A 13583-nucleotide genomic window follows, 5' to 3' on the forward strand; every position below is an offset into this window, starting at 1 on the left:
AGTAATCCTTTTCTCAATTTTTGAAACCTCTCATTACTTTCTCCGCAGCTCTTATTCCCAACCTGCCTTGCTCTCATGCCATCTGCACGTAACTTTTGGCCTGCTTATTTTTGGTCATTAGCCTTTAACTTTTATAGACTAGTAATTTTTTTTTTTTTTAATGGAGACACTCACCGTTTATGTAACTTTTGCTAACTTTAAAGCTCCTGTGTGCAGAAACACATACCTCTTATCCAATTTCATAAAAGATAAGCGTTTAACACACACACACACACACACACACACACACACAAATGCAGGGAAGACAATATCAAAAGACAAGGCTTTATCCTGAAAATTTTGGCCAGTGGAAAACTCCTGAGGCGCTCTGGTTTTTTGTTGTTTTCTTTTCCATTTCACCGAGGACCAATAAAATGTTCGTCCTCTCTCTGTCCTCTCTGGATAGACCTTTGGGAGATATTCTTTCAGAAACTTTGAGACTGTGAGCTTTGCCATAACCGATTTCTCTGATTCCCGGTTTATCTCTATACCCTTCCATGATAATCTTGGGTCCCCAAAATCATTTAACAACAAAAATAGCACTGATCTGCAACCCAGAAGCAACCAGTTTGGGTAATAAAGATCTGACTGTTGTCTAAAATAACTAAATAAGAAGTCACTCTTATACACCCTCTGATCTACTTCTGTAAAAGAGCAACAGGCTGAAAGTGCGGTTCATTCTAAGAGCAAAAATTTTGTGAAACTCCTGATGTGGCATTTTATCTTTTTTTCCTCTTATCCCTAAAAGGTACATATGGTTATTTAAATGATTAAGACAATTTAAAAATAGAGAAAAGTCAAATTATTTGCATCAATCTCAGTTGCTGGGTTTTTTGTTTTGTTTTGTTTTTCTCCAAGAAACATTTATGGAACAGAGCAAATTGATTTTAACATTGGGCAGAAAGATACTGATCTTGTCAATTGGCACTACCCACTGGAACTTTGTGATGGAAATGTTCAGTAATCTGCACTGTCCAGTATGGTGGTCACATCCCTGAGTGGCTATTGAAATGCGGCTGGTGTTACTGAGGAACTAAATTAAAAATTCTATCTAATTGTGATTAAAATAGCCGCAGGCTACTATCAGGTTCCCTTATTGGACAGTGTGGCTTCCCAGATTGACTAAGGAGTTTTGAGCTACAATTTGTGATGCTGACTTGGGTGGCATTTTATCCATTTTCTTAGTAAACCTGAGAAATTTCAAAGGAGTATTTTTTATTTAGCAAGTTATGTATGTATTCATGGCTCTATCGACCTTTCTGAACTACTTCTCGTCCTCAGGTCACAAGTTTGAAGATGCAGATTCTCCATCCATAAATTAAGATCTGCCCATTAACTCTGCTATGGGTCTCCTTTTAGCGACCATGGCCCTTGACTTATGCGCATCTGTGCATACACACACATACGTACACACATACATTTATGAAGATAAAGTAAAACAGTAATGGGACTGGTTAAACTTGAGTGTTCCTGCAAGTCACTCTGAATAGAAAGTGCGAGCAAACAAGATTGCCTGTGCTCACTCCAGCCCCTCGGGGAAAGGGAGCACTCCCATTCTTCAAGTCAGACTGGAACCTATCAAGCCTTTTGAGTGTTTCTGTGATTGGACACATACTTATTTTTGCCTGACATATTCATTTTTCTTTAGTTACCAGGATTACACTTTCAAGAGAATTTTAAGTTTCTCTTTCTTCTCAAGTCTTTTTCTTAACTTTTGTCTTCCCAGTCACCTCTTTTTTTTCTAAGGGTAAACATAGTTGTTCCTGACAAAATCAAGATGATTAAGATACTAATAAGAGCAAAGGAAGTAATAAAGCTACAGTTAACATTTGTTGAACATCACTCAATATGCCAAGCATTGAGCACTTTAAATACATTTCATTTAATTGTTCTAAAACATTATAAAGAAGTTAAGAGTATTCCAATATTATAGGTTAGATAACCTTAACCTAAACTTAAGTAATTTGCTCAAGGCCACACAGCTAGACAGTGGTAGAGCCAGATTTATGCAACTCCGAAGTCCATGGTTTTACCAACTAAGTAATAATCAAGATGTAGAGGGAGTTAAAAATAGCTCTTATTCCCCAGAGTATCCTGTGTGGTGGGGACAATGTTGTTTGTGATAAAAGAGGCCTTGTTTTCATTTCCCCTTTTTCCATTTTCATGGTGGCCTTAACCAAGTTGCTTACCATTTCTTTCCCTCCCTTCTGCCCCCTTTTTCCCCTGCAGCCCCAGTCATGGTCAGGCTCTGGTTCTTGAGCATTCTAGGCCAGGGATTGACAGGACAGGCACAGGGAGGGAGAACATGAGAAGGTTCTTGGGCCCACAGTTCTCCTGGCTGGGCCCTGGGAGGACTGCTGAGGATGGTGGGCAGAAGTGGTAGGCCTTTCAGTCCAGAGTACAGCACTTACGGGGGCAATAAATACTGACACGCCAGGCCCATGACTCCAGGCGCACAGGGGACAGATCAGGCTTGGCCTCTGGCTTTGTTGGGTGAGGACTGTCTGCTGGGGCTGTGGGCTCCAGCGCTGACCACTGAGACAAAGAAGGCAGAAGTGTGAGGACACCTGGCCTCCCAGATGGGAATGGAGGCAACTTCGGTTTCCGTGTTTTGGCTTTACCTGGAGCCATTCCCAGAGCCCTGGCTGGGAGAGGGGGCTGGCTGGGCCCTGGCAGGCAGGGGCACTGCGGCAGCCCATCCCACACACTTCCCTGGGCCGCAGGGATTGCAGATGGGGACAGCTATATGCGCATGCTCCTGCAGACATGGGAGGTTAGAGGTTATGACGCTCCCATAGCACACATTCCACCTGTTAAGGCATCATGGTTAGACGGTTACTGACAGTGATGGGCATACTAACCAGAGACTGTGAAAGCCTCCTATCTGATTTCTAACACCTTACTGATAGGAGATGAAAAGTCCTCTGTCTCTGTTAACTTTGTACCATTGCTTCTTCCTCCCTTCCTGAAATCCCACACTAATATGTAGGCTTCCTCAACGATTAGTCGCTTCTTTCCATTAGTGTTGTTTGACAGGGATTGCCGTCTGCTCACCAGCAGAAAATGTGTTACAAGCTGCACATTCCTCAACTCACCAAGGTTGTTTGTATGTTTGAAGCTGTTCTCTGCCTTCTGAGCCATCCTCCCCGCCCTCTCCCCCAACCCTCAAATTTCACTTCAGTTTGCCCTTTTCATTCAGGATTGTCCCTTTTAAAGTCTCTACCGTGTTTGCCCTTTAAAGATATAGTACTGCTGTTTTGTTGACTCAACAATTGTTAAAGATGTTAATGATAAATATTGTTAATGTTAAATATTCCTCTGTTGTGACAGAGGAGGGCAGTAAGGTAAAAATGGAGATTGGTGTTCATTGAACGCTTGGCTGACGTCAGGTATTCTGTAGGTTATCTCACTTTATCAACATACGGCAAGAAAGTAGAACTTGGACTTGACTCAATGGGTAGCTGTGTTGGGTGCGGGAGAGCGATAGGAATAAAAACAGGATTCAAAAATCATTTCTCAACTCTATCCAAAAAGACTGATAAATCACAGACCTGTACCTCTGAAACAAATACTACATTATGTTAATTAAAAAAATCTCTAAAAAAAATACAAAAATACTAATTCAAAGGAATACATGCACCCCAATGTTTATAGCAATATTATCTATAATAACAGAATTAGGGAAACAACCCAAATGTCCATCAGCTAATGAATGGATAAAGATACACACACACACACACACACACACGGATATTATTACCCTGCCACCAAAAAGAATAAATGCAAATTGCCATTTGCAGTGATATGAATGGAGCTAGAGAGTTTAATGTTAAGCAAAATATATCAGTCAGAGAAAGACAAATACCATAGGATTTCACTCATAGGTGGAATTTGAGAAACAAAACAAACGAGCAAAGGGAAGAAAAGAGCCAAACCAAGTAACAGACTCTTAACTATAGAGGATGAACTGACAGTGACCAGAAGGGAGGGAGAGGGGATTAAGGAGTGCATTTGGGATGAGCACGGGATGAGGTATGGAAGTACTGAATCTGTAAATTGTACACCTGAGACTAGTATTACACTGTATGATAACTGGAATTTAAATAAAAACTTTAAAAAAAAGTATATCTAATGTCTGTATTCTGTTTGTTTCATTCTTAAGATACATGCTTGCTATTGTATATTAAGCTTAAGTGTTGAGTTCTGAGTTTGATACTTATATAACCAAAGCAAGATCTAGAACATTTCCATTTCTACTTATGAGAAAGCTCCTACTTTTTGCAATGAAATCTTTCTTTTTCAGTGGGCTATTGAACTCCTGTGTTGACCTTTTAATTTTGGTTATCACATTTGAATTATAGCATTTGCATTTGATGCTTCTTTTGGACTTTTATTTCTTTGCAACTTTGTTTCTTGGCTAAAACTTTCTATCTTCTTTGTGTCAGGTATAATTGCTCATTAAAGACTTTTATCATGGCTGCTTTCAAATCTTTGTCCATAGTTCTGAGATTTCTGTCATCTTGGTGTTGCCATCTGCCAATTTTTTTTTTTCCCTCTAATCAAAACCTGGACATTTTCGTTTTATGAGACTTAATCATACTTAAACTTTGTTTTTAGCTGGCTTGGAGACCACTCTGGCCAGATGTTACCTGGGAGTTAGGGTCTCATTATCACTGGGTGGTGGTGAAGTCCTGACTCTGCACCAGGCTTCCTCTGACACCATCCCAGAAAGGAGGAGCCACCTTACTGCTGGGTGGACATGGAGGTCCAGCCTTCTCACATCAGCTTGATGGACACTGCAGGTGAGGAGGTGGCCTTGATAATCATTGACAGATATGAAAGTCTGGGCTCCTTATGTGACTTTCTATGACCCCACCCTCTTGGGGGTTTTGGAGTACTTTCGTACAGCCTGGGGAGGGTGGCAATCTAGGCTCTCACTCAGTGTTTGTTGGTGGGGGTGATTGGGTTACTTTTTTTTTTTTTTTCTGTGATGTTGGAGTAGAGCAGTTACTGTCTAAAGGTTTGTCTTGTTAGACTATCCCTGTTGTAGTCTTTTGCTTAGAGACAGCAGGCTTTTGTCTTTGATTTGTTTGTGCCCTTTGAGGTTTCTAGGTGGTAGACTTCTTCAGTTCTAAGTATGGAATGTAGATGAAAACAAAACCCACAGAATGCACATCATGTCTTGTCTTGAGTTCTAGAGTCACCCAAAGGACTGCCTTCTCCCCTACCTTTCAAAGCTCTCTGTGTTTGTGTTCTATAATGTCCGGGGTTTTCATTTTTTTCTTAGCGGGACAAATGGCGAGAAGTGTGTCTATTCTTTTAGAAGCATCTGAGGCACTATTTGATTTAAAAATGTAAAGACCTAAGGAAAAATCAGAGTAGGTCACATACAGTAAAGAAAAATAAAGTTTTATGAAACTTGGCTCAGTTCATTTATTTACACAGATGTGTTTGGGCATGGGTTCACAGTTTGAAATACGTTTCTTACAGTATCCTGGTTAAAAATGTTTGAGTCACCCTTGTAGATGACCTCCTTCTCTCTGATACCTGAGACCTCTGTCTAAAACTTCACAGAACCTATGACCCTATCTGTGGTACTTTTCTCCTCCTGGAAGAGAGGAGTTAACGTTTGCGCCTTAGAGCTTGTCCAAAGCCTTTCCCCATTCTGATGGTGACCTGTGTTAAGGATTGTTTTAATTTCTGCTGCATTTAGATGGTCTAGTTATATATCATGAGTAGGAAGCGTGAATGTTTGCTGTAACTGTCACTCTTAGTTTTGGGGGAGCGAGGGTCCCTGATAGCAAACTCTTTTACAAAGGCGACAGCCTCTCCAGGTGAGTGAGCCAGGATGAGGGTGCCTCATGGGGCTCAGAGGAGGCAATGTCCTGACCCAGCTTCATGTGGTCTGCACATCTGGCTGGGATGGACAGTCATCTAGCCCCAGCTCTGGTGGCCACACAGTAGCTACTGGGGCTCCCACTGGGCAGACTTCTGGGGACAATAAGAGTATTTGGGGATTTCAGCCCATCATGTCTCATGATATCTGCTCCTTTCTCTCATCAGAAGAGTGCCTTTCTCTCCAGCCCTGTCTTCGTAACGGATGGGGAACTGTCTATTCCTGGTCAGTTACAGAATTGTTGAGAATGGACATGTGATTTTTTTAAGGCCTCTGAGTTAGCAGAAATTTGTATTTTACTCCTATTCTTTTTGAAAGTAGGAAAGGACTCCAACCCTGTATTTAGAAGTGTTAAGCTTCTGTGTGTGTGTGTGTGTATGTGTGTGTGTGTGTCTTTATATAATGGAATACCACATTTAGCTGATGTGTGTGTGTGTGTGTGTGTGTGTATACACATACATATATATATGGAATACCACATTAAACTGGTATGTGTATATATATATAAAATGTGTGTATATAATGTATATTATATAATATGTATATTTATATAATATGTACATATTATATAAATATATGGAATACCACATTTAGCTGACCAAGGAGAGGTCTAGAAATCCTATTTGGTCTCCTCCTGGTCTGACCCAAATGATAAAATCAAATATAATTGAGCTTACTTAAATTGCCTGGGAATGGGGGAGAGTACAGAGTAAGTAGAAGGTGAGTTCCTCAAAGATGCGGGAGTTCTACCTTGTTATGGTGGAGGGGGCTACAGTTCTCAGAACCCAGTATCCTCCAGGATATGGATGTATTCTACCCTAGAACGGGGCTCAGCAAACTTTTTTTTAATAAAAGGATAGCTCATAAATATTTAGTTTTTGCAGTCCATATGGTATGTCACAGCTACTCACTTCTGCCATTGTGCCATTGTAGCACAGTGGTGGCCATAGAAAACATAATTGTGGCTGTGTTCCAGTAAAACTTAGGAACCTTCATATGTGAATTTCATGTAATTTTCATAGATCACAAATATCCCTTTTAGTTTTTTCCCCCCAACCACTTAAAAACGTAAAACTGTTTCTGCCATACATAAACAGGCAATGGGCTGGATCTGGCCTATGGGCCATAGTTTGCTGACCCTGCCTTAGCAGATGACTGCTGAACAGGTTTCTTTGCCCAAAGAGACCTTGTGCCCTGTCCATTAGCTTAACCCAAGCTCTTATTTGAGACCTACATTTCTAGTATACTTGTTATATATTCATGTTAAAACATTAGTGATATGACACCCGTGGACACATTCTCGTTAATTCATGCATAAGTTCTTATCAGTGACGTAGGCACTTTTCTGGGCACCATGGTCTCCCCAATGAGTAAGTTTTGCCATCAGGGCTTTATCATATCATCTGGATTGATTCCACCTGTGAGTATTTTTCTTGATAACATGTATTTGTAATGTACAACTTCCTTGCTAAGGTTATTACTATACTTATTCAGCTTTCCAAGTCATAATGGGAGTGATGAAACCCATAGCAGAATATTTTGCTAGGATTTCAGTTTTCTTTGGGGGGAAACTTCTTTCTTTTATCCTTAAGGAAGAGCTAAGTAGGGGCACCTGGGTGGCTCAGTGGGTTAAAGCCTCTGCCTTCGGCTCAGGTCATGATCCCAGGGTCTTGGGATCGAGCCCCACATCGGGCTCTCTGCTCAGCGGGGAGCCTGCTTCCCCCTCTCTCTCTGCCTGCCTCTCTGCCTACTTGTGATCTCTGTCTGTCAAATAAATAAATAAAATCTTAAAAAAAAAAGAGCTAAGTAATTATATGTTGTTTAAGTGGAATCATGTGTTAGTTTGGTATGTTTCATCTTAAGTCACAGAAGACCTGACTCAGTGGCATCTTAGGTAAAGGATTACATTTCTCGTGTAGCATCAGGTCCAGATGTAGGTAGTTAAGAACCCAGTTTGAGTAGCTTCAGTGATGGTAGAGCCCATGTGGCTATTAGCCTCTTGGCTTTCATGTTTATAGCCTTATGATCTATAGCCACTCTGGGTATCACCTCTGCATTTGAGGCAGTAAGGTGGGTGAGAGGGATAATATCAAAATCCGTCTCTTCTGTCCATTCCAGAACTGCATCTTTACACCTCAGCCTTCTGCGTAGGTCCCATAGGCAGGAATCTGTTCACAGCCGCATGTAGCTACAAGGGAAGCTGGGAAAGTGAGTGACCTTGTGGGTAAGGAGGAAAACACTGGGAAGTGTCTGCTACAGAGAGAGGGCTCTTGTGATGCCCAGATTATTTCTAGAGGGTAATGCTATGCTGAATTTGAGTCCAAAGTATGATAAGGCACCTCCATTAATGAAGCAGATATGTAGAGAGGGTCTGCTGTGTGTATATTCTATAAGAGGTATGAAACAAAGGCTGCGTTTCCCAGGAACTTTATATAGAAGCAAGGTATATACCTGACCCTGGGATCATGACCTGAGCCAAAGGCAGATTCTTGACCAACTGAGCCACCCAGATGCCCCTAAGTTTTTTTTGTTTGGTTTTGGTTTTGTTTTTGTTAAGGACTCACCATATAGTGTTACAGCAGCTGCACCATTTTACGTTCCCAGCAGCAGAGCATAAGGGGATGGGCTTGTCTACATGAAACAGAGCTGGTAGCTTTGCTGTGGCATCTCAAAAACAATGCGAAAGCCTGTGCAATTGCAGTAAAAAAAAAAAATAGGGACTTAATTTTTTATTTTTTTAATTTATTTTTATTATTGCTAACTTTTTAAAAGAAATATTTATGAAATCTACTTTGGTTTTTAATTCTTGATTTTTGAAGAACTTAGCATCAGCAACTTTAACATGAGGAAAATGAGAGCCGCCCTTGAGGGAAAGACCACTCAGTGATCGCTTACAGTGTCCGTTTCGTAACTAGAAATCAGGAAGGCACAGAGGGGTCAGGAAGACCAGAGAAGCATGAAGAGGGTCTCAGAGCTGACCTGTGAGCTGCTGAGTCCATTAAATTGAGTAAATAACTTCAATGAAAACAAGAAAGGGCAGCGATGAGGACAGAAAAGAGAACTCAGAGGAAACACCTTTTACCTGATGAACAAAGAAATGGAGGTCACAGCTTGTAAAGAGGCCATTTGAAAGTTACTTGATGTGTAAATATTCAGGACATGAAATTTCAAGGAAAACAAAGCAAAACCTGTCAGAAATGGTTTTAAATAAATAAACTCAAGCACAAAACCTAAATCAACTACTGGGTTTGTAGGCGAGGAGGGAACAGCTATGGAGGATTAAAATATTTGTGTGAGGAAGGTGGCTACGTGTGCAGCAAGTCAAAACCTCATCTTCTGCTTCATGTCTCTCGTTACCTTACGTTGTAAATGCTGGGTGTTTACCAGCAGAGAGACGTTTCCTTTTGATTTAAGACATCGTTGTAAAAAGGGAAGAGATTGCTCCTTCATTCAGTAAGAACCAGTGTTAACGTAAAGGCCTGTTATGTGCTGGGTTCCAGACTGGGGAGTGGAGGTCCTGGAGGTGACTAAGGGGAGGGACCTCCCTTGAGGAACTTGTAGTGGTGGTAGGAGAGGTGGACAGATCAGCGAGGGAGACCTCCTCCATGTGGAAGGAGCCTAGCCCAATGGTTCTTGATCTGGTAACCAAAAACTCCCTAGAAGGCTTTCAAAGGGTCTGAGCTGACACATGGGGTGTGTGAACTTAGCCTCCCAAAGGAGCAAGTAAGACTAGGGCATAGTAGAACCTCTTTCTAGGAGGACGGACCAGCCCAAGCAAAGGTGGAGGAAATAGGAGAGTCTGATTTAGTGCAGAAGGCAAACAGGAGGTACTGGAAACCACCAGCAAGTCTATGGTATTCGGAGGCTGTGAATTTCAAGGCAGGAATCATCCAGGTATCATTGCTGCAGAGAAAGATCAAAGCTATAAATTGTTCTTTCTCTAATGTCCAAATCTATTCCATGTTAACCTTTCATCTCCCTTCACAAGCAAACTTGTTTTTATAATCATGATTTTAGCATACTGAATATTTGTTACAAATAGGCCATTCTTTGGAGATGGAGAAGCTGATTTGATATTAACAGTGGTTAGCCTCCTGCTCTTACAGGTTTTGGCTACTAAATTCTCTTTCTACACTGCCTCAACTGGGCATTGTGATCCGTTCTCCAACATCCATTCTGCCCCTGCCTTCTTGAATCACAGCAGTGTGGTTTGACGAAGGGAACTTGAGCCAAAGGGCCAGCTGGTTTAAGGGTAACCCTTTCTCCACTGCCAGGGTTTTAGTTCATTGAGGGGTGTGTGATTCACTTTGGGCTGATGAGAAAGAAATGAAAGTTTGGAGGAGGATTAGGGGAAGGAGAACAGAGTCAACTAAACTGTCACTATTGCTAGATGAGAACTAAAAGCTTGTAACTCTAGGTGCCATGAGGGTACCCAGGCTTAGGACATACACAGGTGATGTTCTGGATAGCAGGATGGAGAGATGAAAAAGAAATCCGAATCCTTGATAATCCTGTTGAGCTGCCAAATCCATAAACTCTGACCTTTTACCATTACTGGACTTCCTATTCTGAAAGCTAATAATTTTCCATACTGTTAAGTTTGGTTTTGCTCATCCAAAACTTGAAATCATCCATATAAACGATGCTGGACCTTTGTGATCTTCAGGAGATCCCTGCATCACTTTTCGTGACTGTGTGCCTTGAGTCTTCTTTCCCTTGTCTGTGAAATGAATGTAGTTCATCTCACCGCGTTTTTGTGAAGATCATTTGAGATCCAGCACAAAGTGTAAGGGGGGAGGCATGAACTAGTACATGTTGAATGTCTCCTGTGCACCATGAAATAGGCCGGTTCGTGGCTCTAGGAAGCTTAGAAGCTAGAAGAGAAAGTAATTTTCATATTAAAGAAAAATAATTTTCATATTAAGGGACATAAATGAGACCACGTGCACATAGACCTTTGTACCAGCAGTTTAAGCTCACTCAGTATTTGAATACATTGTGCCGTTCCAGGCACAATGATCCAACACGGGGTGGGGGCAGGGGATGAGGAAGAGGATGGAGGGAAGGCCTCTCTCAAGAAGCCTTCTTTAAGCCCAAACCTGGCAAATGAGTAGGAGTTAGGTGAGGAACAGGGAGAACATTTTAGGCAAAGAAGCATGACGTACAAAATCCAGGAAGTGTGAAAGAACTTGATGTGCTCAAGAAGTAGGAAGTGTGAAAAGGAAGTGTGTGGTCAGAGTAGAGTGAATGAGGGCTCTATGGGTGATAAAGTTGGCAAGGCAGGAAGGGGACAACAAATGCAGGGCCTTGTTGGCCATATACAGGTTTTTGAATGATGTAGGTGTAAAACGAAGGCATTCGAAAGTTCTAAGCCCAAGGGTCTCACAGTCCGACCCATAGGTTTTTTAAAAGTGGGGTTCCGGGGCTCAAGGGAGGAAGAGCATTTGGGCAAGTCAGCTGTGCAGATGAGAGACGTGGGTGGCTCGGACCAGGGTGATGGCAGTGCGGAGGGAGCCACGTGGACGGACTGGAGCCCAGCTGTGGGCGTAGAGCTTGCCGGCCCTGGCGAGAGATGGAAGGGCTGTGGTGAATCGTGGAGAGAGCCCTGCCAAGGATAACTCTGGTTTCTGTGTAACTGGAGAAGACTGGAAAAGGCATTTGGGGAGGGAGTGGTATAGAAAGACCAAGGATCCGTTTCGAACATGTTGAATTTGAGGTATCAGGGACACCCTGGAACTGGGATCTTGAGCTCCAGGTTTGACTCACGTCGGAAGCTCCTGACGGCTCTTCCTGGGCCGCGGTTAGCGTTTGGGCATCACTGGCAGGTGGACCGTGCTGGAGTGTGGGAGTGGATGGTTCCTGTTAAGGAGAGCGTGGAGAGTGGGGAGGGAACACCTGCCTCGCTTCTGGGAAGCCCACCCTCGTCTCTCAGGTGTCACATGCTCTCTGGGAAACCAGGTAGGAGGAAACTCTGACCTGAATGGGGTGCAGAGTAAGGAAGAATTATAGAACTGCGGCAGTTGTCTAATAGGGAAGCAGCTAAGAAAGGGGGGGTTACTGAAGATACTGAGTAAAAAGTTATCGGTGAGGTAGAGTCCTGAGGGGGATGGAGGGAAGGTTCTGGCCCTGAGTCCCCTGAGGCCAAAGGGTTCAAATTCACCAAATTTGAAGGGGTAGGGTCCCTGTGAGGTGAGATAATTTACTACACACACACACACACACACACACACACACACACACACACACACACACACGTGAGTAATTTACTACACACACACACACACACACGTGAGATAATTTACTACACACACACACACACACTCTATATGTGCCTATACATAGCCAGCCCCACACCCCCTGGTGGTTCATGGAGTTCATCTGGGGGCAAAATGTATGGTTCCCATAACACTCATTGCTATTTCTTTGAGGATACTGGGTACAGTGGAGTGGCTCAGTAAGTAATGTGTTGAACGAATAAAGATGCTCAGAAAACGGGCTGTAGACTTCGCGGAGGTATCCACGTTGGAGGATGTGGAGAGCATAAGACAGGAAAAGTCAGAGGCCACTAGGCTTGACTCCCTGGAACCCTCCACGTTGGACTTTCCTTTTCTTTCATATAGCAAACATAACTCGTTCAAAATCACCTTTTCCTGACTCTCCTATTGGGCCATAACATCTTTGAAGGGAACATCTGTCCTATATAAATCCATGTTTCCAGGATATGGCACCTCCTAAGTGTTCCGCAAATAGCTGGGCAGTGAGTGCGAGGCAGATGGAGGCAGAGACGAGAGCTCAAGGGCAGGGGTTCAACTAGTTGGGTGTGTGGGTTGCAGTAACGAAGTTGCCTACTTTGGTATTCTCATCTGTGATGGGGGAGTTAGTATCTTGCCCAAGGTCAGAGAAGTTGGAAGTGACGGCTTCTGGGTTTGTACCGAAGTCTTTTCTGACTTGAGAGCTCAGGGTGCCCGCCACACCATGCTCCCTTCTCCCCAGAGGTTTCCCCATAGTTACCACAAACTTGCTGCCTCCAGACTTGCTGCTGCCTTGTTTCTTCCTGCTTAGGTCAGATAAAATACCATCATGGGCACCTTCTTTGTTAGACCTTGTTTGGAGTTAAATATTTCCCTCTCTCCTAGCTCTCCACTGTGGCTTGAATCCCCGGGCTGTCGATCACTCCTCCCGGGCCGAAGGCATTAAACTGCAGATTGAAGGGGAAGCTGTGGAATCTCAACCCATTAAAAACAAAAGTTTTCAGAAGGTACTTGACCAAAAAGGAACCCCCAAGCGACTGCCAACAGAAGCTGAGACGGCTAAGGTAGGTCACTGTCCACCCAGTTAAGGAGATTCCAGGGTTACAGCCCTGATAAAAATGTTGTGGTCCAGCCACAGAGAACAAAGGGTGCTGTTTCACTACTCATGGTCGTTTGCCAGGCTCAGATTTATCATTTTATGACGTTAGGCATATCATGGGACTCTCCAGGCCTCAGATTCTTCTGTAGAGATCATAAAAACTCCCTCCACCATTGGATTGAGCAGATAAAATAAGACTGTGCATTGGAAGGATTTTATAAAAGTCCCAGTGACCCATGTGTTTGGGGGACTTTTGCAGACACACACTGTCAATCTCTGGTGTTTTTATTAAACCGAT

General features: G+C 42.9%; 1 protein-coding gene across 9 annotated transcripts in view; it reads left to right on the forward strand.

Moving 5' to 3' along the window:
- The window catches only part of SAMD12 (sterile alpha motif domain containing 12), a 390950-nt gene that overhangs the window by 25773 nt on the left and 351594 nt on the right, over positions 1–13583 (forward strand). For all 9 annotated transcript variants that reach the window (XM_047728620.1, XM_047728611.1, XM_047728612.1 and 6 more), the window contains one exon: positions 13072–13250. In XM_047728620.1, the coding sequence (XP_047584576.1) occupies positions 13072–13250 (179 nt within the window). The remainder of the gene's footprint in view (positions 1–13071; positions 13251–13583) is intronic.

This window comes from Lutra lutra, chromosome 4 (genome assembly GCF_902655055.1).
Source record: "Lutra lutra chromosome 4, mLutLut1.2, whole genome shotgun sequence".
NCBI lineage: Eukaryota > Metazoa > Chordata > Mammalia > Carnivora > Mustelidae > Lutra > Lutra lutra.